This window comes from Cibotium barometz, chromosome 36 (assembly GCF_041138505.1).
Source record: "Cibotium barometz isolate CiBa-2024 chromosome 36, ASM4113850v1, whole genome shotgun sequence".
Classification (NCBI taxonomy): Eukaryota; Viridiplantae; Streptophyta; class Polypodiopsida; order Cyatheales; family Cibotiaceae; genus Cibotium; species Cibotium barometz.
Window position 1 is genome coordinate 1,648,137 of NC_141081.1, and position 22,256 is coordinate 1,670,392.

General features: G+C 47.6%; 1 protein-coding gene across 1 annotated transcript in view; it reads left to right on the forward strand.

Moving 5' to 3' along the window:
• The window catches only part of LOC147617390 (enoyl-CoA delta isomerase 1, peroxisomal-like), a 71,147-nt gene extending 49,124 nt beyond the window's left edge, over positions 1–22,023 (forward strand). Inside the window, exons 7-10 of the mRNA XM_086775647.1 lie at positions 9,125–9,216; positions 9,304–9,398; positions 9,602–9,654; positions 21,790–22,023. Of these exons, the coding sequence (XP_086631773.1) occupies positions 9,125–9,216; positions 9,304–9,398; positions 9,602–9,654; positions 21,790–21,879 (330 nt within the window). The 3' untranslated portion in view covers positions 21,880–22,023. The remainder of the gene's footprint in view (positions 1–9,124; positions 9,217–9,303; positions 9,399–9,601; positions 9,655–21,789) is intronic.
• The last annotated feature ends 233 nt before the right edge of the window (positions 22,024–22,256 follow it).

A 22,256-nucleotide genomic window follows, 5' to 3' on the forward strand; every position in this document is an offset into this window, starting at 1 on the left:
ATGGCTGTAAATGTATTCTATTGCTAATGAGAGTCAAACTTGGAGTTGATCTTACTCTTTTTGACTCATGAGGCTAGGCGTGGCTGCACCGTTTTCCCACGCAGCCTCACAGCCTAAAATCTCAAGAAATAGCTCCATTACATTCTATTCCATTCCATGTGGTTGTTAGCTATGATGCTTGGCATCTTTTTGGTGGATTTTGGGGAGTTCTTCATTGCTATTGGAGAGGGAGAAGAGGAGGTTTGAGCAGCCCTCAGAAATTGCAAAAATCTTCAAGATTTGGATCCATTGGAGGCTCTATCAAGCAACAATCCAACCATTGAAGCTTTCGGAATACCATTGGTGAGTTGCTATGGCCATTTTCTCAAGCATTGGTGATTAATCCTCATGCTATGGACAAATTGGGGTTATTCATGAAAGGAAACCCTAATTTACAGAATTTTAACATTCCTACATAACTCATGATCCATTGGAAAGTGATTACATGCTCTAATGGGGATGCATAGAAAGCTTATTGCTCACATCTTTCTTTAATCACACCCATTTGGATGTCATGTGGCCATTTGTGAGACAAATGCAAGATTCTTTGATGAATCCATGCATAAATGGATGAAGGAATGCATATCTTAGATGCATTGATTGAGCCACATGCATGGAGTGGATGTTGGGATAATGAGAAGGTTTTTGCTATGGACATGATGCTTTTATGCATTGGTATGATGCTATTGAGCATTGGAAGAGCTTGATGTATGATTGGAATCAATTGTTGGTAATGCTACATTCAAATGTAAGTTCATGCCCTTGAATGCCATTTAATGCCAATTACTCATAAGCAATGCTTATGGGAGTGATACCAATTGGATATTGATATCATTGGTATATGGTATTACCTCACTTGTGCTTATTGATTGATGTTGGATCTTTGGATGAATGGCGGACATTTGGAGCTATGTGGATAAGCATGAGTTCATGCATAATGGTTTATGAGTATATTGTAATGGGCATGAGTCATGCCACATCCTTGTAAGTGATTCGTCTCATTTTCATATTCAAGCTATATGCACCTCACAATTGTTTGCACTCACTTCAATTTCTAGAAACTAGATATGTTGGTGAGGATATCCCGGGTGTTGGCGGAGAGGCCCGGGGGGGAGCATGGCTTGAATCCACCGTGCCGTGAGTGCCGTGGTAAAGCGGTACGGTGGAGGATTAGGTGTGGAGGTGAAGACTTGGTCTCAACCCGTACCTTGGTTCGGACTAGGTACGGGGGTGAGAAGAGCTTGGCCGGGAGATCGGCAAGCTTCAACGTGCTACACCGACGATCTTCTTCGCACAATCATCCTCTTGGTTTATGTACATGGCAATGGCGCCTTAATATGGACATCTCATGGGAATTGATCTTGCATTATGCCATGGGAAATGTATGGTGAATGCTTGGAATTGTAAGAAATTTGTATGCCTTTTGGTGATGCAAGTTGAGGCACATGCTATGTAATGGATGGGAATTGATAAGAGGATTATAGATTTTTGCATTGCTACTTGAGAAAAATTGAGATTTAGCTCCTAAAACAGAGGAGACTATGTCAAAATTTTCTCAAATTTCTGGTCATACATGGACAATTGAAGCTTGTGGAGCATAATTTGCAGACCTTGGGATGCCAATGAGGTGTGGAAGGTGTTGACATTGGTTTGGGAGCAAACAAAGATCAATTGGGCACAAAAAGGGTCACTTTGGCAAGAATCCACGGATTCACAAAAACCCTAATTCAGTCCCAACCCTTTTGGACTGAATTAAAAGGGACCATATGAGCTCTTAGTGCTTCCTTAGAGCTACCCAACGAGCCCTTAACCTCCGCATTTCGATATCTCTTTAGGGTAGAACTTAGGTGTTTTGCAGAAACAGTAGACCCTAATTTAGTCACAGGGGTTTGAAGGTCTTCTAGATCTAATTACATAGGCTTGTAGTACTCATCGAAGGCTTCCATTTGAGCTAAAAAGTTTTGCATTTGGATATCTCTAGCTCAAGTTGTACCCAAAATACCGTTTCAACCTATAACCCTGTAAACCCTAAAACAGAGAACAGTAGCACACCTCATCTCTTACGGGTGTTTGCATAGTGGTCTAGTACACTTCATTAGCTCTCCAACAAGCTTTAGATCACTTCAATTGGACATCCCTATCTCAATTTAGAGCCAAATTTCTGAAACCGAAGGTTTCCATGGGGCTGAAGCCAAAAGGGCGACTGAGGCGCAACACTTTGGCTTCCGACGAGGTAGAGGGTGAAGAGGCAATGATGGAACAATGAATTTTGGATGCCGAAGCCAAAAGGGCGACCGAGGCGCAACACTTTGGCTTCCGACGAGGTAGAGGGTGAAGAGGCAATGATGGAACAAGGAATTTTGGATGCTCCGGAGTACAGTCTAAACAATTGCTCGTTAAACTGTCGTGCTAATTGCGTAGTTGTAGTCTTCCGGGTTGGTAAAAATCTAGCCATTTTTGTCAAGCGATCTACCACAACTCAAATAGAATCGTGGCCTTGATGTATTCGTGGCAATCCGGTAATAAAATCCATGGAAATACTTTCCCATTTATTACTTGGGATTTGCAAAGGATGCAACAACCCAGCCTGTCTAAAGCATTCAGCTTTATTTGCTTGACAACTTTGACACTTGAGAACATAATCTTCTACATACCCTTTCATCATTGGCCAATAAAAAGTGTGTTTCACTAATGATAGCATCTTGTGTATCCCAGGGTGTCCAGTAGAAGGGGCGTCGTGACACTCCTTAAGAATCTTGGACCTAATGTTCGGGATCTGTGGTACACAAATTTTGTCATTACGGAATAGTAAACCATTCCGAATCATCCACCACTGGCCTCCTGCAGCCTGAATGGTAGGCTGCTGAGTTATCGAGTCTTGGTTAATCAATGAGCTCCCGTCCTGGATCTTCTGCCAAAATGGACCAAAATAACTATTAGTCCTGCAAAGCCCTCTCAATGACTGAAATAAGTTAGTAGAAATCTCAGTGAACGACAAAGTATTCACCTCTCTAATTGGACTAAGCGCATCTGCAACACTATTCATGGACCCTTTCCGATAACGGATCTCAAAATCAAAATCTTGCATTAATTCAGTCCAACGAGCTTTCCTTCCTCTCAAATCATCCGCTTCACACACATACTTGATTGACTGATGGTCAGTCAATACCACAAACTTGGAGCCATATAAATAATGTCTCCAAACCTTGAGAGCATGAATCACAACATAAAGCTCCTTCTCAAGGCTTGGTCAATGAGATTGAGTGTCGTCTAGCTTTTTACTTTCAAAAGCAACCGGTCTATCATCTTAAAATAGAGTAGCCCCGATGGCATAGTCACTGGCATCAGTTTCAAGAACATAAGGCCGACTAGGATCGGGTAATGCTAAGATAGGTGCTTCCTTGACTTTATCTTTCAAAAGTCTGAAGGCCATATCCAAATCGTTATTCCAAGTGATAGGCTGATTCGACTTACGTCCACGACCTTTCAATAAGTCGGTCATCGGTAGTGTGAGATGAGAGTACTCCCGCACAAATATCCGACGAAAAACAACAAAACCGAGAAACGAATGAAGTTGTTTCATTGTTCACGGTATAGGCCAGTCCAGAACCTTCTGAACTCGGTCATAGTCAATGCTCAATCCATCTCTAGTGATCTTGTGTCCCAAGTAAATGATGTCTGTCATAAAAAACTCACATTTACTTAACTTAGCATATAGTCGATTCTGTCTTAAAATAGATAAGACAATCTTGAGGTGTCTAACACGATCCTCAAGAGTACGACTATATATCAAAATATCATCCAGGAACACCACCACAAATTTTCCCAAATGTTCACGAAAAAGATCGTTCATCATTTGTTGGAAAGTGACTGGAGCATTGGTTAACCCAAAAGGTAATACGAGAAACTCGTAATGGCCATACCTAGTCCGAAAGGCGGTTCTTTCGACATGCCTTTCATGAATACGTATCTGGTGATAGCCAGTATGTAAATCTATCTTCGTGAAATATTTCGCTCCTGCTAACCGGTCAATCAGGTCATGTGATCTAGGGAGAGGATAACAGTTCTTAATTGTCAGCTTGTTCAATCTCTTGTAATCTATACACATTCTCCAGGTGTTGTCCTTCTTTCTCCTAAGCAACACAGGTGCACCCCAAGGTGATTTACTTGGACGGATCTGGCCCATCCTTAAATAATCTTCGAGTTGTTTAGCCAACTCATCTTCCTCAGCTTGGCTCATCCTGTAAGGTGGAATACTGACAGGATGGGCACTAGAGATCAAGTCAATACGATGATCTACGGCCCGTTCAGGTGGTAAACCCGATGGCAGTTCCTTAGGAAATACATCTTGAAAGGAATCAAGTATCTTCTATAATGCTTTGCTTTCAAACACACTTGGAAGGGATGAGAAAGGAAGAAAGTGGAATCAATACACAATGGAAAGCGGTATACAAAGAAGAATCCATTATATTTTCAAAATCAACTGTATTTACAAGAGGTCCCTAAGAGGGATGTATACAATCACCTAAAATACTATACTAGATGTCCCTATGCTGAAAAGAAAAAATATGACTAGACCAATCTATCTGGACTTGAAGAGTCTTAAACCACTCAATCCCTAATAACAAGTCTACATTTTCTAGGTGCATAAAATAGCATTCCAGAGTATCTTTGTAGTCCTGAATCTGGATTGGAAGCATCTCCACCTTTCGATCCCATACTTGCCTTCCCGCAGGTAGGCGTACCTCATAGGTATGATCGCTGGGTGCCGTATCAAGACTCAATTTCTGCACAAGTTTGTAGTTAACAAAGTTATGTGAGCTGCCAGGGTCTAGAAGAATGTGAATTTTATGGCCATTCACTTCTCCATAAACTCGGAGAAGATCATGCAAGCCAAATACTTTAGAGTTGAACAGACAATCTGAACATGTACTAGAGCGAGAAAGTACAGTAATTGACGTACCTGTCAAAGACAACTGGTTAGCTGCCTTTGGCTTGGGTCCTGCGTTGGTCTTTGCACCCTTTTGCTTTGGGCACTTGTTACGCATATGTCCTTTCTCTTCGCAGATAAAACAACGTCCTTCCTTCTTGAGCTTTAAAGCCCTAAGGAGTCGTTTCTTCTTCGCTAATGTCGAACTTGAATTCTTTGAAGATTGGTCCGAAGACTTTCCTTCAGTCGTATTAGCCGTAGGTACGGAGAACTTCCTTTTATGCTTGTTCCCGTGCTCGGTAACGGGTTTCGACTTGGAAGAGACCATTGTATCATCATAGATACGAGCTGAATGAATGGCTTCGTCCAATGTTTTGCATTTGTTATTTTTAACTTGTAAACGATATGAGTCTGGTAAACCAGCTACAAAGAACCCCAAAAGAGTAGTAGGATCCATCTTTGTAGTTTTCATTTGCAAGTCCCTAAACTTCTGGAGGTAGACCTCATTGAGGTGCTGCGAGGTCATGGTCAAAGCTGAAAACCGGGCAACAAGATCATAATCATCCTCTTTCTTGAGGAATTCCTTCTTGAAGACGTCTTCGAATTGTGCCCAAGTTGTTGGCTTAGGGTTGAGTTACTTCCACCAAAGCAAAGCTTTGCCTGAGAGGAAACCTGCTTCCATCATCATATGGATGAAACTGAAAATGAACTTACCACTTATGTAGCCAAGTGTCCACTATCTCCTTGGTACGCTGCTTTTGCTCGCCCCCGAACGGTTCCGGAGTAATGTTGGGGCCTGAAGCAGAGGCCAAGGTATCCATACTCGAAAGAGTAGAGAGGGTAGTGGTCAAGAGAACGATGGAGTTCTGCAAAGCTTGCATCTAGGCTGCGATTTGTGCCTGACGTTCTGACGAAGAAGCTTCGAGAGCTACTTTGAACTCTTGGAAATTTGATTTTGACACATAATCGTCAAAAAGATCGCCATCGGTATCTTTCGTAGCCGGCCTTCGCGTTTGACAAGGGGCTCCAACTCCGATTCTTGGGTCTACATTGAGAAGATGACAAGTGGAGAGAAAATTCGATCTTTGCACAATAAAAGTGCAAGGGAACTTGAGAGCTTGAGAGCTTGAAAACTTGAGAGATGTGTGGCAAGAAGCCCACTGGCTTTTGTGTTTTTTTTATTATATATATATATATATATATATATATATATATATATATGCTGGTTTCTTTTATATAAAAAAACACCTTTAACCTTGGAGAAGGTTTTTAAACTTTTTTTTAAAAAAATGTAAACTTAAAAAAACGAAAGCAGGCCCAAATCAGCGAGTGCTTTCCTTGTTTTTTTTTTTCTCTTCCCTTCTGTATTAACGCCGCTGGCTTGCTGCTTTCACCACTTGCGCTACTGCCGTCACCCACCGGGCTAGAGGCGCCTGCTTTTGCTGCCGCCATCGGCCACCTTGCCGCCATTGCCTGCCGGTGCCTGAGTGCGTAGAGATAGCCTGCGCGAGCCTACGCCTGGTTTGGCCGCCTGCGCAGGCCTGGGCGCCTGCCTTCGTAAGCCTAGGCGCCTAGCCGCCTGTAACTGCCGGTAGCCCAACGCCTGCGCCCGCCAGCCTCCAATAGCCAAACGCCAACACCCGCCAGCATGCCCACCTCTCACACGCTTGCTCTCTTTCTCACGTTAAACGAAAAGCAAACCTGCTTTTTTTTCTGTTTTCTCTCAACGTTTCATGCGACTGCACAAACGAATCTTTACCTACTTCTTGCAAAGCAAATCGACCCATCTTAGACCACCATCTCCATCATCATGGGTTTCTTTGATGAAAAAAAACACATACAGCAGTATGCATAGAAAAACAGCAAGCTTTTTGAACACATACCTTTCTTCGACCTCATCTTCTCTACCTACCGACTTGCTTGTTCATGAGGCACGCTCTGATACCACTGTCAAATCCCCACCGGATCTCCTCGTGATCGTTCCTGGTACGAAAACTCGAAACCTGCAAACAAACAAGGAAGGGGGGTGCAGGCCTGACTCACCTCCCCACCATGACAAACAAACAAACAACAAGGGGGTGCAGGCCTGACTCACCTCCCAACCATGACAGCCATGGGCAAGCCCACAGTCTTGGCTGTCCCCACCGAGCCACGAGATGAGCTAACTAGGTTGACGTACCGACCAATCTCCTCCTCGCGACGTCCCATACCGCCACGAAGCTATCCTCGCGGGTCTCGAGATTGCTGCCGGCCTTGGCTGCGTAAAGCAAGTGCATGTCTGCACTAGATCCAGGCTCCAAGACCATAGAGCTCTCACAAACTCGCGAGACTCTCTATATGACTAATGACTAACCTTGGTCACCCTTTTATAGGCTCTTGGCCGGTCATCGGGTATCCACACTTGGGCGCCCGCCCGTCCATACTTGGGTGCCCACCCATTAGTCTATCCCTAACTCAGCTCGCCAATCAGCCTGCCTAGCTCCAAGCTTCCCCAAGCCTCGAAACTAGTCTTGCGTCCGTGTAGCACACGGTAGATACACACTGTGCACATGACACTACCAATGGCCGACTTGTTGAAAAGTCGTACACGTAAGTTGAATCAGCCTATCCGTTGGAATAATGATTTGGATCTGTCCTTCAAACTTCTGAAAGATAAAGTCAAGGAAGCACTTACCTTAGCACTATTCGATCCTAGTTGGCCTTATGTTCTTGAGAGTGACGCGAGTGACTATGCGATCGGGACTGCTCTATTCCAAGATGGTAGACATGTTGCTTTTGAGAGTCGAAATGTGGACGACACTCAATCTCGTCGACCAACCCTTGAGAAGGAGCTTTATGCTGTCATTTACGCTCTCAAGGTTTGGAGGCATTATTTATATGGCTCCAAGTTTGTGGTATTGACTGATCATCAGTCAATCAAGTATGTGTGTGATGTGGATGATTTGAGAGGACGAAAAGCTAGATGGACAGAGTTAATGCAAGATTTTGATTTTAAAATACGCTATCGAAAGGGATCCATGAATAGTGTAGCAGATGCGCTTAGTCGGATCAGAGAGGTGAATGAATACTTTGTCGTTCACCGAGATTTCCATTGACTTATTTTAATCATTGAGAGGGCTTTGCAAGACTGATAGTTATTTTGGTCCATATTGGCTAGTTAGTCGGTCATAAAGTCTCGCGAGCCTTTGCGAGAGCTCTACGATCAGGAGCCTGGATCTAGTGCAAACGTGCACCTACTTCATGCAGCCAAGGCCGGTAGCAGTGTCGAGGCCCACGAGGGTAGCTCCATGGCGGTATGGGACGTCATGGAGTAGAGATTGGTTGGTGTGTCTTGCTAGTTAGCTCAGCTCGTGGCTTGGTGGAGACAACCAAGACTTGTTTCAGGAGCACTCTATGAGGAGATCCGTGGGGATTTGACAATCTTTTCTTTACCTTTTTATTTTCTCCCTCCATTGTGCTCATAAGCAGGATTGCTCGAAGTTTGATGGAGAAAAGAAAAGAATAGATATGGTTTCTGTGCATGTAACGTTTTGCTTTGGTGGAGGTATGAATTGATTTGGCTGCATTTAAAGGAGTGCAAAGTTTTTATTTGCTAGATTTTCCCCGTTTTGCAATTTCTGTTTGGTTTTTGGGTATTTGTGTGAATTTTTTTTTTCACGTTCTCTAAGCAAAACTCTTATGTAAATTACTTGCAAACTTCTCTCTCTCTAGTGGGTGAAAATCTCATAGAAACTCGAGTAACTATTACAAGCTTATAAAAGTAACATTTAAAGAATGTGTCCCGAGCATTTGATTTCTTAAATAGATTTTTATCTTGTAACTACAACTTTGAGCTAAGTGGAATACCATCATGAAGTTTTTCTCCAGTTCGGGTGTTTCTTTTTATCTTGTAACTACAACTTTGAGCTAAGTGGAATACCATCATGAAGTTTTTCTCCAGTTCTTTTAGAGGAGGGGGTTCAGCCTAAGAGATGCATCTCGTGCTTCTAGTAGCAAGTTATTCAAGGTCTTTAATGTAATTTGCCAGATCATGCTGACTCTGAAAGATATGCTTTCATTGACCTGAAAACACTGTTGATTATGGAAAAGAGTTCATGATGATTCGAAAGTTTCCAGGAATGCAGACTTATTTTTCTTTATGCACCCTTTTTGAAGGTGGAAATCAAGCTCCCATTAACGCCTGGTATGAATGCTATCATTAAAAGCAAGTTGCCTGTGCAGACTTACCATGAAGCGGTGCTATCAGCGTAAGTGGTCCATTGATGTTAGATTTATTTTGACTCTCTGGATTTTCAAGCAATCAATCTTATAACTATCATGAGTTCTTCTACCAGTCATCGATATGTTGGAAAATCTGCTGCTGTTGCTGGCATTATAAACAAGGCTTTGCCAGATGTAGTCTCTACCAGAGAAGCAGCTTTTGAAAAGGGTAAAATTTTCAACATTGGGTCAGTTCTAGCTCTTTCTTTCTTGGCTTATCCCTTTCTTTTAAATCTATAATAGCAGTAAATGCTCAAGACTTCTCAGGAAATAAATGCAGGAGCATGATAGAACCTTATGAATGAATCATCACATCCATAAATCCTAACATTCATAAAGAAAAGGTGATTATCTGAGATTTCATTGATGCAGCATCTGAATTGGCTTCCAAAAACTACGATCGCAGCGTCTACAAAGCTTTGAAGGTACCCACTTGCAATATGTAACCTTCAAATTTATTTTGAATTGAAGGTACTCACTTCTTGCAGTATGCAACCCTCAAATTTATTTTGAAACCACAGTTAGACCTTGTCATGTAGATCTCCTCACCTCTTCAAATGATAACTAATGGTTTGTGAGGAAGCTTCTAGTTTTGAATAATCCTTTGTTTTGCTATCATTATCTCATTGTCCTTATGTCAACACCTGGTATATATGGGATTTGAGAAAATCGTGATCTTGACTTCGCTTTTGAGCCTTTGGTCTTTCATTGTCAGTTTATTTTTTTGCATGTGTGCACTCATTTATGCCCACATGCATGGGTACATATTTACATTAACAGAGAAGCCCATGTAAGTATACACATTCGACATATGCATAATGTAACTATCAACATGCATAACAGATACATAGATACAGGCATACTGATGTACACAAACGCTCTGAAGTCTTATCCTTTTGTATTACTTTTTCCTGAACTAAAGCTGGAATACACTAAATCAGCGCATGCATACTATTACTGAAGAACACACACATAGCAAGCATGCGTGCTTTTATGCATACAAACTCAATACATAACAAGCAGAGTTACCTTTTCACCTACCTAGATCCGTGCGTACTTTTTTTAAAGACTTTAGAGTGGCCATTCACAAAATACTGCATACAATGTACAACCAAAGAACTAGACACATACAAATGCTTGCTTGCTTGTATGCCTACATACTCATACACCTGAAGAATATACATATGCGCTTGCTTGTATGTGTATGTAGTCATACAAGTACAAACTGTACTACCTTACTCCCTACCTTCTTGTTGAGTGCATAGCTACGTACTTTTTTGAAGTGGTCAGTGGTTTTTAAATTGCAAGTTTTTTCTGGCTGCTTTTATTCAGCCTTAAGAAGCAACGGGCAAAGAGGCTTTGTTCAGGCAAAGTCACTTGAGACCTGCACTCAGTCCTGTACCTTGTTTGTTTTCAGCTTTGAGACATTAGCAGGGATCTTTCTTGCAGGCAAGGAGTGGGCAAGGCAGCCACCCACAAGTTTGAGCATGTCTAGCCACGCCCATTGGACGGGATATCATTATTTCTCTGGAATAGACATTATTTTTGGCGTCCACACTTGGCTATGAGCATGAGCAGGTTCTACAGATGCATGCATTTGTGAACATGTATTCGTTCATAGGTGCGAACAGGCTTGCTGCACACATATTTATCAGGAAGATGATTGCAGGGCTTTACCTTGATATACATCAAAGAACATCAACTCTTACCACTAAAAGAGGTTTTCATAGCTATTGCTTTGCACCTAAACAACATGTCTCCATACAGGGCGGTAATGGGCTCCCAATTTCCACTGTCGTTGTCCTTGTGGAAACGATAATGGGCTGCCTTTAGTCGATATGACATCTCCCACTGTGCAAATTCCTTTTTGTGCTAAAAAAAATAAGCTTTTCTTGGCTCAGCCACCATTGCCAATGGTGTATCAAACGCTCTACTCCAATGCACATTTTCAGCTACCAGTGTATTTCCAGTAGGCACTGGCATATGTGCCCAATGCAAATGTATGAGCACAAACTTCCAGTCTTGTAGCAAGCTAGAAGAGTAGGGGCAGCCTGGGATTTTTCCTTGTACCTGACCTACCAAGATATCCCAGTAGGAGAGATTCCAATGCCCAAAAGAATCAACCTTGTAATGCGCATTGTAATGCACACACAATGCCCAAAAGAATCAACCTTGTAATGCGCACGCATTGCAGCCAGCATGCGTGCACTTGGTTGTCCTTGTTCCACGAAAGGCCAGTACATGGTAATGTACATTCAAGATATTCAGCTCACCATGCATTTGAGGGTTGCATACATGCTCCATTTTCAATAGCCTTCCTATGAGTGCTTGTTTCCATAATAGTTCCATTGTTGATGACACGAATGTGTCGAGCCATTTTTTGTCCCAAATCAGCAACGGCAAGAAGAACTGTGTAAGCCATTATGATGGAATCTGGATTGTACTATTTGCAGCCTGACATGCAAAGGCCATGTAGACAAGCACCAATAATCAACCTTTTGTTTGACTTTTGGTTGCACCCATGCGACTGCTTCTTTCAAAGATATGCTCCAACCCCCTAATGCCTAGTGATTTGGCCTAGTATCTAACGGGAAGAAAAAAGATTCATCAGCGTATGCCTGTGCAACCATTGATGACCCATCTGGCTGTACCAGTACATGTAATTCTCCTTCCCGAGTAAGAATATCCATATACATCGGTAAAGGATAGTGGAAATTGCACCCTTTGTTAAGCACATTGGCAAGGCATACATCCTTTTTTGGAGCCAATTTCACAAGGCCTAATCCTCCTCCTCAATAGACAAAACAATGAAACATGGTTGTTGAACATGCTAACTATTGCATGCGATGTAATTAGCTATTTAATTTAGTCTTAATTTCTTGACTCGATTACTTTGGTAATCAGCCGAAGAAGAATAATAGTTAATTCAGCCTTAGCACAAAGAGACAACAATTCACATGACACAGAGAGGGCTCTGCTTCCATTTTCCACCCAGCTATGAATAATCCTCACGGGCGTTTCTTCTTCGTCTCAATTTGGTTTTCTCTATAAACACCTTTAGCCCCCCAAGCCCAATGTGTGCCATGTGGCGGCTTGACCTTAGTCTTTACACTGCTTTTTGTACACCTCTTAATTTATAACTTAATCAATGCCTTGGGATTAACCTAGACACCACCTCATTTCATTGGGCCTAACATCCAAATCATGGTACTTGCACACATGGGGGAGTCGTCTAGGCTTCCTAATTATATAACCAAGTTGGGCCATAGGGAATCTCCTCATTATAGGATATGACACTTTACTTTCCTAAGAAAAGTTCACAACCTTGGAAATTCTTTTAGGAAGCCTCCACTTTTAATTTCTTACTTCCTCCCAAGTTGAACTTTCTTCAAGTCTACCTTTCCACTTTTCTAGATACTTCAAAGATTCGGTATGTCGAGTACAATCTCTTGTATTTAGAATTGCTTAAGTTCATGTCCCCCTATCTCGTAGTACATTGGCCATCTAAAAAGGTAGTGCCCCCCCATTCGGCCTTAGGTCCAAGATCCTCTCATAGTTATCCCTTTTCACTGCATGTAAGTGCCTGCCCATAGGCGCTTTTTTATCTGCCTATAGGCGATGCCGCCGAGGAAGCACCTTGTGGAGTTTTGAACCCAGGACCTCCTGGTCCTAGACAAACACCTTTACCACTTGAGCTATTACCTCATTGACTAGTGCTCCTCTATCTCAACCTCCAGTGAACAGAATCGGCAGATCTTGTTCTCTCTAGCCATGCTCTCTACTCGCCCAATCTCTAACATTGGGTGATGTGATGAGACTTTTTTTTTTTCCGAGAAAAGATCCTTTCATTAGTTATGTAAAAAACGCCCGTAGGGCTACAAAAGAGATCTCTCCTGCTCCTAACAGAGAGAAGAGCAGTGAGTACATCATGGCAGCCCGGGAGACTCTCCCTAGGTGCTGCAAAAAACAAGCATCAGTCTAAAGGACTGAGCGGCTAAATCATACAATGGGGGGGGGAAAGAGCCAAACAGGTGGCCTGTAGTGCCAACGGGGGGATCCCGTGTGTAGGGTGTAGAACGGGCCGCAGCGCCAAGTGGTATGAAAGGCCTGGCGCCGTAAGATCGCCTCATCCGAGTCTCCCCGGATGCGGTCGTACTGTCCTCGCAGGGTGTGGATCAACTCCTGCCAAATCCCCCGAACAGTCTCTGCTGGTGGCTCTAATCTCCCCTCAAAGGCCGTAAAGCACCGGGCCCTCCAGGTGAACCAGATGGTGAGGCTGCTGAGGAGCTCCCATCGTAAATCCCTCTCCTGTGTCCAGCTGGCGGACGAGAAATCCGGTGCCGGAACCAGGCGAGGCTGGCCCCTAATAAATCTGATGGCCTGACTGCCCTGCTCCATCTCATAGCCCATAGCAGGCCCTGACGAAGTCGACCAAGCAGCGGCACCCCACGTAAACATACCCTCTGGAGAGAGGGGGGCCAGAATACGCAGCATCCGCAGCCAAATCTGCTGTGCCTGAGGGCAGTCCCAAAGGCAATGTCTCTGTGTCTCCATAGGGTGGCCGCATCGGACGCAGGCCGCCGGAAGACCGCTGTAAACAAGCCAAGTGCCAACTGCTGAGCCCCTGTGGGCGACCAGCCACTGAAAAGCCGAGATCCTGCGGGCCTGCCGACTAGCCCAGAGCCGAGCCCAGAAATCCTCCAGGAACTCCTGTGATAGTCCCTGCAATCGCCAATGCCCCGCTGCCGCTGGAGAAACCGTCCTCCTCGCCGTCAAAATATGCCGTCCCAGCCGAACAGTATACTGGAAAAATGTGATCTCTGTGGCCTCAAGGGATGCATAAGGATCATGCCACTCGTACTCTCCGGGGTCCCACTGTAGCCGGGCCAAGGGGCGCGCTGCATATGCCCATATGCGCCAATCCGGGAGCACGTCAGCAGGGTCGGGGTCAATATGCCACTTCCGAGAAGCGGCAGCCACTACCCGAATCCTCTGAAAGGTGCACTCTGCAACCAAAGGCGACTCCACCTCCACTCTCTGGAGTCTGCCCTCATCCTGAATCTCATAATAGAGGCATCTGCCATCCTCAGTGCTAGCTCTGACAGCAATCAGGATCTCCAACTGTGTAAAGGCTCCCATCCACCGTGGGGCCACTGGCTCGAGAGGTGTGAACCACTCCTCTGTAAGTGCCTCCTGAATATCATCCCTCATAATCAACCCCCCTCTGAAGTGACTCAGCCTCTCCACCTGGGTCTCCTCTGGTAGACTGCAGAAAGCCTGCCAGTCTCCAAAACTACGAGCTGGGCCTGCCGCTAAAGGTCCCCAGGCTAGACGAGGCCGAGAACCCAGCATATGACCCTGCTCTGTACGAACCGCTGGGCTCCAGATGAGCGGCTGCCTGGCCCGCTCCTCAACACAAGAAGGAGGCCGCTGAGAGAGCCCCGGTCTCAGCAGCTCCCAAGCTCTCAGGATACTCAAAGCAAATCTGTCCTCCCATCCTCTACTGAGGCCTGTCCTCCTCATCTCTATGAAGATCCAGCGAATCTCTGGTGCCCAAGTACCCCCTGCAGGAGGCGCCCGGGCCTGCAGTCGCTGCAAGAGGAGCTCTTTCCAAGGCTCAGCGCCGCCTGGAAGCAACCCCCGAACAATAAGCTTCCCCAATAAGGCTCTACTCTGATCGACTGGATCTATAATGCCCAAACCGCCCTGAGCCAGTGGAAGTGTAATAACTGCCCATGCAACCTTTGCCCGAGCTGGCTGACCGTCCCGCCCAGACCACAGAAAGTTCCTGATCAGCCTCTGTACCTGGCTGATGCAAGAGCTCGAGAAAATCCAGCAAGACGTAATGTACCACATAGTCGCTAACAGCACCTGATTTGCCACCACCACCCTCCCAGCCAAGGATAGTCGAGCTGTACTCCAATACAATAGCTTCTTCCGAATGCTCAGAAGAAGCGGGGCAATCTGCTGCTCAGGTGACAAATCGAGGCCAATCTGGCATCCCAAATACCGCACTGCTGTGCCGGGAGGAATCCATCTAAAACCGGGGTCCGGACTCCATGCCGGAGTGGGAGCACTACTGATCCAAAAGGCCACTGTCTTGCGCCAATTGATCAATGCTCCCGAAGCTGCACTAAAAACCTGGAGCGACTGCTCTGCCCGAATAAGATTGGCCTCTTGGCCATGCAAAAATAAGCCCGTGTCGTCTGCAAACTCAGCATCAAGCAAATCCTCCCCCCGGACTGGGAGCTGAAGTCCTCTCAAACCAACCTCCTGTGCCGACAAATACATACTCATAGCCTCCGCAAAGAAGAGAAAAAGGAAAGGGGCGAGAGGACACCCCTGACGGACTGATCTGGTCAGCTCAAAACTCGGCCCCCGACCTCCTGCAATCAGCACATGGCTGCGAGCTGTGGAATACAAAGCTGCCACCCCTCTGATCCATCCTGGCTCAAAGCCCAGGCGTAGCATAGTGCCCTCTAAGAATCCCCAATCAACTCTATCGTATGCCTTCTCAAAATCGAGAAGCATCACGACCAAGTCCTCGCCAAGAAACCTAGCTCGGGCCGTCGCCTCCCAGAAAGTAAAGATGTTGTCAAGGATACTGCGCTCCTTGACAAATCCTGTCTGAGTAGCATGAATCAACTCCCCCAGGAAGGGCTGGATCCTCAAACTCAAGGCCTTTGCCAAGACCTTGTAGACAGTATTGAGGATCGTAATAGGCCTCCAATGCCGAATATCATCTGATACTCCCTCTCCCTTGGGGATAAGATAGATCAAGCCCTCTGAAAAGCTCTGCGGCATCACCCCAGTGTCCAAAACATGCTGAAAGCCCCTGCGGAGGCCTGGCCCCAAAAGGTCCCAATAGCGCATAAAAAAGGCCGGCGTCAGTCCGTCCTCCCCTGGGCAACTATGTCGCGGCAGGACCCTCAAGGCCTCGGCAAGCTCAATCTCTGACAGAGGCGCACCTAGAACTGTGCGCATATGGTCTGTGACCCTCCTCTGCACATGGGCCCACACAGTCTGTCTGCATACATCTCGATCCTCAGTGGCTGGCTCCGCTGAAAGCAAGTCTCTATAAAAAGCAGTGGCAATGGCTCTGATCTCCCCGAGCTCAGTAGCTATCGATCCATCCGGTCTACCAAGCTGGCAAACCCCTGCTCGCTCATGACGGGGTCGAGTGATCTCAAAAAACTCCCCTGTCACTCTATCACCAAGCTGCGTCCACTGAGGCGTGACGACGATAGTAGAACTCATGTCTCTGCTCCTCTGCTCCTCTGCCTCTCTAACCTCCTGGCGTGCCTGGCTCAGCTGGGACGCCACCCACTCACATGCAGGCTGCTGCTCCTGAAGGCGCTGTAGCGAAGCAAGGCTGCGTCTCAGCCGTTGCTCCCGCTCGCGAATCTCTCCTAGTCGTGTCAAAGCTGCAGCGTGTAGAAAAGAGCTAAGATCAATGAGTCCCTGGGCACACTGGCCCGCTGCATCCTGGTCAGAGCACTGACTATCATGCCAGATCCTCTCAATGTCCTCAGCGAGACTGGGGTCTGCAAGTACCCTCTCTGGGATCCTCAACTGCAAGCTGGGCTCCCGTGTCCCCTCCTCCAAAGTCAATATAACTGGCGCATGATCTGAAAATGAGGTGCCAGCAAGAATGCCGACGGAGCCCCCTCGCTCCCCCAACCAATCGCCCACATAAAAGCGATCAATCCGAGATAGATTAGTCCCTCCCTGCCGACGATCCGACCGAGAGAAACTAAGACTGTCCTGAGACTGGGAGAAAGCCCCATGCTGCCATGCATCAGTGATCCTCAGTGACATGCAAAACCGGTCCCAAGCTGCAAGCTCCGTGCCGTGCACTGTAACATGACTGCCTCCCACCCTATCTGCCGGGTCCTCAAGCATGTTGAAGTTTCCCCCAGCACACCAATGTGCGGCCTCTGGCAATGCATCTGTAACCTGAGTCCAGAACTCTGCTCTGGCACTAGCATGATTGGGCGCATAGATGTTGAGCACACCCAATAGCTCATCATGCATCCTCAGAATGACATACTGTGCTCTACCAGGCACAATGATCCCTCGATCCACAATGGCCTGCCGCCATGCATCTGCAATAACCATGCATACTCCTCCCTGTCCACCCAAAGGACCAAACCCTGCAGACCAGAAAGTGTCCCATCTACCAGGCATCACCGAACCATATCTCCGGATCCTGCTCTCACCCAAGTGGTGCTCCTGCATCATCAGAATGTCAATGCTGCCACCAACCACGCATCTCTATAGCTCCTGCCTCAAGCAGCCTCGATAGCGTATAAAGTGTGCTCCGCCAAGGCCCTGTACATTCCATGAGATGATCCTCATGGATGTCCTACTGAGGTGGATGCTGTCTCAGCCGTGCGGCGGGCCTTCGCAAGCGGCTTGGATGGAGAGTAGTCCCCATCCGAACGGCTGCGAGTCTGCCCACCCGGTGTACTGCAAGAATCCCGGATCAAGCGCCAGTGGCTGTGACCCATGGCGACTGCCTCCTGCTCTGACATAGTAACCTCGTGTATACTCACATATCCTGGGTCGCGTGCCAAATCTGCAACTATGCGCATGACCAAATGCCGAATCCCGGATGTATCCACACTCCCGGGATCCAAGAAAAAATGAGCCAACTCCCAAAGTCGGCCTATCACATCTGTAACCTCCAAATCGCTCATGTGATGAGAAAACTCAACTACCTGAGTCTTCAACGTGCTGAGAGCGAGCTCTAGAGTCCACTCCCGGTCACAAGGTCCACATAGAGGGAAAGAGAAGGCCACCGCTGAGTCTAGTGCCTCCTCCCCGCGGGCCGGAGGTATCACTACATGCACTCGGATGGGTGCTGGCTCATGGGGGCCCTTTGCTCCAAAAAGCCGTGTGAAGGTATAATCAAACGCCTCCGAGCGCTGTCGAATGCCGAGGCAACTCAGCCGACTGCGGATAGATGAAATCCGTGAGGCCCTAATCGGCATAGGTCTCCTCTGTGATGCTCGAGCGAGGTCAGTGCTCAGCGCCCTCCGGACTGCAGGTGAGCGCCAGGGAACTGCCAGGACCTCCTGGGAAGGCGAGGCGGGCGGAGGGGGAGGAGGGGGAGGCGAGGGAGGAGGAGAGGGAGCCGCTGCCGAGACCGGAGCGGGGGCGGGAGGAGGCGATGGTGGAAGCGAGGCGGTGGGAGGGGATGGGTGTGGGGGAGGTGAAGGAGGGGGAGCTGGCATCTCCTGGTCCTCGGTCGCTGCAGGGGTCTCCTCCTGAAGGGGAGCAAATCTGTTCCTCACGGGAACCCAGTGAGGCTGAGACTGTGGCTACTGCTGCAGCGGTATCTGGGCGTGCTGCTGTGGCTGTCTCCCTCGACGGCGCCCCTGTCCAGGCTGCCACTCCGAGGTCTCTGTGGCCTGAGCAGGTGTCCCTGAGGCAGCCTGCCGAGCCGAATCTGTGGGCGGGCCATCCGTGGCCTGCTGCTGCTGTGGTGAGGGCCGAGGTCTCCTGCGAGGGCAGGCCTTGGCCAAATGACCGACCTGCCTGCAAATGAAGCACTGGTTCGGGAGCCCCGAGAACTCCACTCTCTGATCTATCCACCCCCCCCCCCTATCCTAGGTAGCTGAATGACCTTAGGAAGGGAGGAGATGTCAGATACCAACACTCTGACCAAAGGTAGCCCAGCTGCTCTGGCCACCACTGAAGCTGCTGAGGGGCCCGTCTCAAGAACCGAGCCCACCAATGCTCCGAGCCTGGAGAGGAGCGGAAGATACTCCCGGCGGAGACGAGGGAAACAAACTGTAATATGGAAGAGGCGCTCTCCCTGCTCCGCCGCAGCTGGGTCAAATCCATGCTGCCAAGGCCTGAAGAAAGCCCGAGCACCCCTGATATCCAGAGGACTCATGGCAAGGACCTTGGCAACGCTCTGGGCGGCCTCGAACTCGATCTGATAATGTCCCCGGCCCAAGAGCTGTACATCCAGGATCTTGCCCACATCTGCAAGAAGGCGAGCCTGAAGTAGATCCCTGATCTCCCCTCTGCTGGGGCGAGTGCCGACTATACGGCAGATGGTGGAGTGAGCCTGAAGGCGTTCCACCTCTGCGGTGAGGCTCGCTTCCTCTTCCGGCGAAAGAGAAAGCCTGATGGGGATGACCTCAGGGGCGGGCGAGGGGGGCTGCGGAAGAGTCCCTCTGAGGCGAGGCGGGAGGAGTCTCCATCAGAGTCTGAAGCTCAAGCGAAGGCGAGGCGAAAGCGGAAAACCTGCAAGAAGCGGGCTGCACACCAAGAGGCAGAAGGACGGATGACAATGAGGAAAAAAAAACAAAAACCCCCAAGGGGTGAAAAGCAGCACGACAGAGGAGGGAGGGGGGGGCGAAAAACGGAGGAGAGGCCCAGAGGGGGGGGGCGGCGACAACGCGAGAAGGAGGGGGGGGGGGCGCTGCTGAAAGGAGGCGGGCGTGAAGAGGCGAAGAGGCGGGGGGGTGAACTGGCGGCAGCGGGGAGGGAGGGCGAACTGGCGAAGAGGCGAGGGGGGCGAAGAGGGGAGGGGGGCGAACTGGCGAAGAGGGGGGGGAGGCGCAGCAGCGAGGAAGGAGGGGGGGGGGGGGGGCGCAGCGGCGAGCAGAGGGGAGCAAGCGGGGGGCGGAAGGAAAGAAAAGGCCGCGAGGAGGGGGGGGGGGGCGATGGCGCGCAGAGCAGGGTGGAGGCGGGAGCTTCAGCGAGCGTAAGTCATAGATAGGCAATTATGGAATCGGTGATGTGATGAGACTTTGCTCTGGCCGATCTTCTTAATCCTCATGGCATGTGACATGTGTCTATGAAGATATCTAGGCTTCTGAATAAATCCATCCTCTGCAGGAAGCTGTAGTGGATCCAGCCATGTGACATGGGTCTCCAGTTTGAAGAGGTCCGCTCGGATAAGTTGGTAAATGTCTTGGCAGGAGAGAGGTCATAGTGGTGCATCCAAACTGTAGTGGAATGGGGGCAGGTGATCCATATGAAGCGCATGTGAGAGGAACAACTGTGTAACCCTGGCATGCCAAACCCTAAAGGCTAACATGTCCAGTCGTGGCTAGTCGCTGGATGACTCCAGTGCCAGCCGAGGGAGCCTCTCTCTATCCAAGGTGTAGATGCGGTATATGAAGGTCTCTGTTTGGAAGAGGGAATCAACTACCAAGGGGGCTGCTCCAAACTCTGCAAGAATAATGGAGTGGGCCACTGAAGGCTTACTTTGAATCATCCATGAAAACATCAACCTCCAATCTCTCTAGCCTCCTCTAGTTTTCCATCCTGAGGTCTGGTCCCCAAAGGAGGCCCCATACATCATACTAGGTGTCACAAGTGTGTCAAAAAGCCACCCCTTAGTGCCAGGCTCTTGAAAGTGAGCCTGGAAGCACTGCTCCAATTGAGCCGTACCCTCTCATAAGTCGAGCCTGGGCCACTAGTGGCATAGGGTCCACAGAGGTTGATTACCAAGTATACATAAGATGAGAGAATGTCTACCTGATCCCCTACATATGTGAAGCTCAGTCTAGAAGCCACCGGAGGTGAGGTGTTGAAGATCATAACCTAGGGCGTGAGAGAGAGAGAGAGAGAGAGAGTAGCAGAGCACAAGGTACGCTTTGGGTTTTGCACAAGGCGGCTTGCAAGGAAGTGTGCATTTAGATAGGCAGCTCCAAATAGGGTTTGAAGCTGTTACAGATGGCTGTGTTATATGTGACATGAGGAGTAAAAGCACTGTGGCCAAAAGGAGGCGTCGGCACATGTGTGGCCTGCTTTTGTATTAGTGTGGGCTGCTTTTGCACATGTGAAAGGATTCGCCTGTAGGGATGAAGGCCAAGTGCGCTGTGACTGCATGTACAGACAGCACTGTAATGATTAAGAGTGAGCCACATGTAGAAAGGATGCTTTTTCTTAGGAGGATCGAGTTTTGGGCTTCTTCAACAATAAAAGCAATGCCTACATTGGCAAGAAAGTCGTGATTCTTGTATACTTCAGTTCACGAAGATTGAGGTGCTGAGTTTTAAGTTTCACCAGGCTTTCGCAAAACATTGTATCAAAGTTTGAAAATAAAGGAATACTAAGACGGGTGGACCTGGCCAATCTTTGGTCCCTAATGCGGTGTACAAAACGCATACAGGCACATATGCATGACTGACAAATCGTGCACACATTCTACTTGCACGGTGGGTATATTAAGATCTTGAGGGCCGGGCCAGGCCTGCTACATGGGGGGAATCTCTGTGTAACAGGCTCAATGATCAAGAAAAAACCCCTTGTAATCACAAAGGGGTTAAGTGTGTTCATGAAAGCAAGTTCTTTTGTCAACTCGTATAAAGTTTGATTTTTTTCTTTTTTTTGGTGAGTTCATAAGCTATGGCTGTGGACGTGCAGGTCACAGGTTCCAACTCATTTACTGTACATACATATGCAGTCTTGTTTGTCCTGATGTGTACTGTTTCTATGTCAAAAGCCTTCACACACTTCTGTAACTGATGCTCACTTTTGCTCTGTTTTATATTCAAATGTTTGAAGTGTCTCATTGTGCTGCTGCTCCTATGCAGGATGAGATGTTCAAGTCTGAAGCTCAAGAGCTTTTGCACGGGGAACTTCAAGGAGTGCCAGAAAGACTTGGACGGGTAGCTAGACTTTGATAGAATGGATTGTGTATGACAAAGATGATATGATGACCCAGTTTTATATCATCAATCAAGACTTGTGCAAGGCTTCATAAGCTGAGTTTGTCAAAAAAATGTACACATTCAAGTTGGTTTTGCTCTTCATGCTAGTCTTTGCCATGGCTGATTTCCATAAAAGTAATCGTCAGCATTGGGTTTTTTTTTGGATCTCATCGAATTCCCATTGGGTGATCTTTTTTCCTGATTCTTCATTGGCTTGAGAATGATGCTCGAGATTGGTGCTTTTCTTTGTCCCAAGCCATTCGTCAGGATTGGGATATGCATTGGTACATGCTTTCTGTACAAAGTTTGGGCCCGTTGAGAGCCCTACAGAGTTGTGGGTAGACATTCAG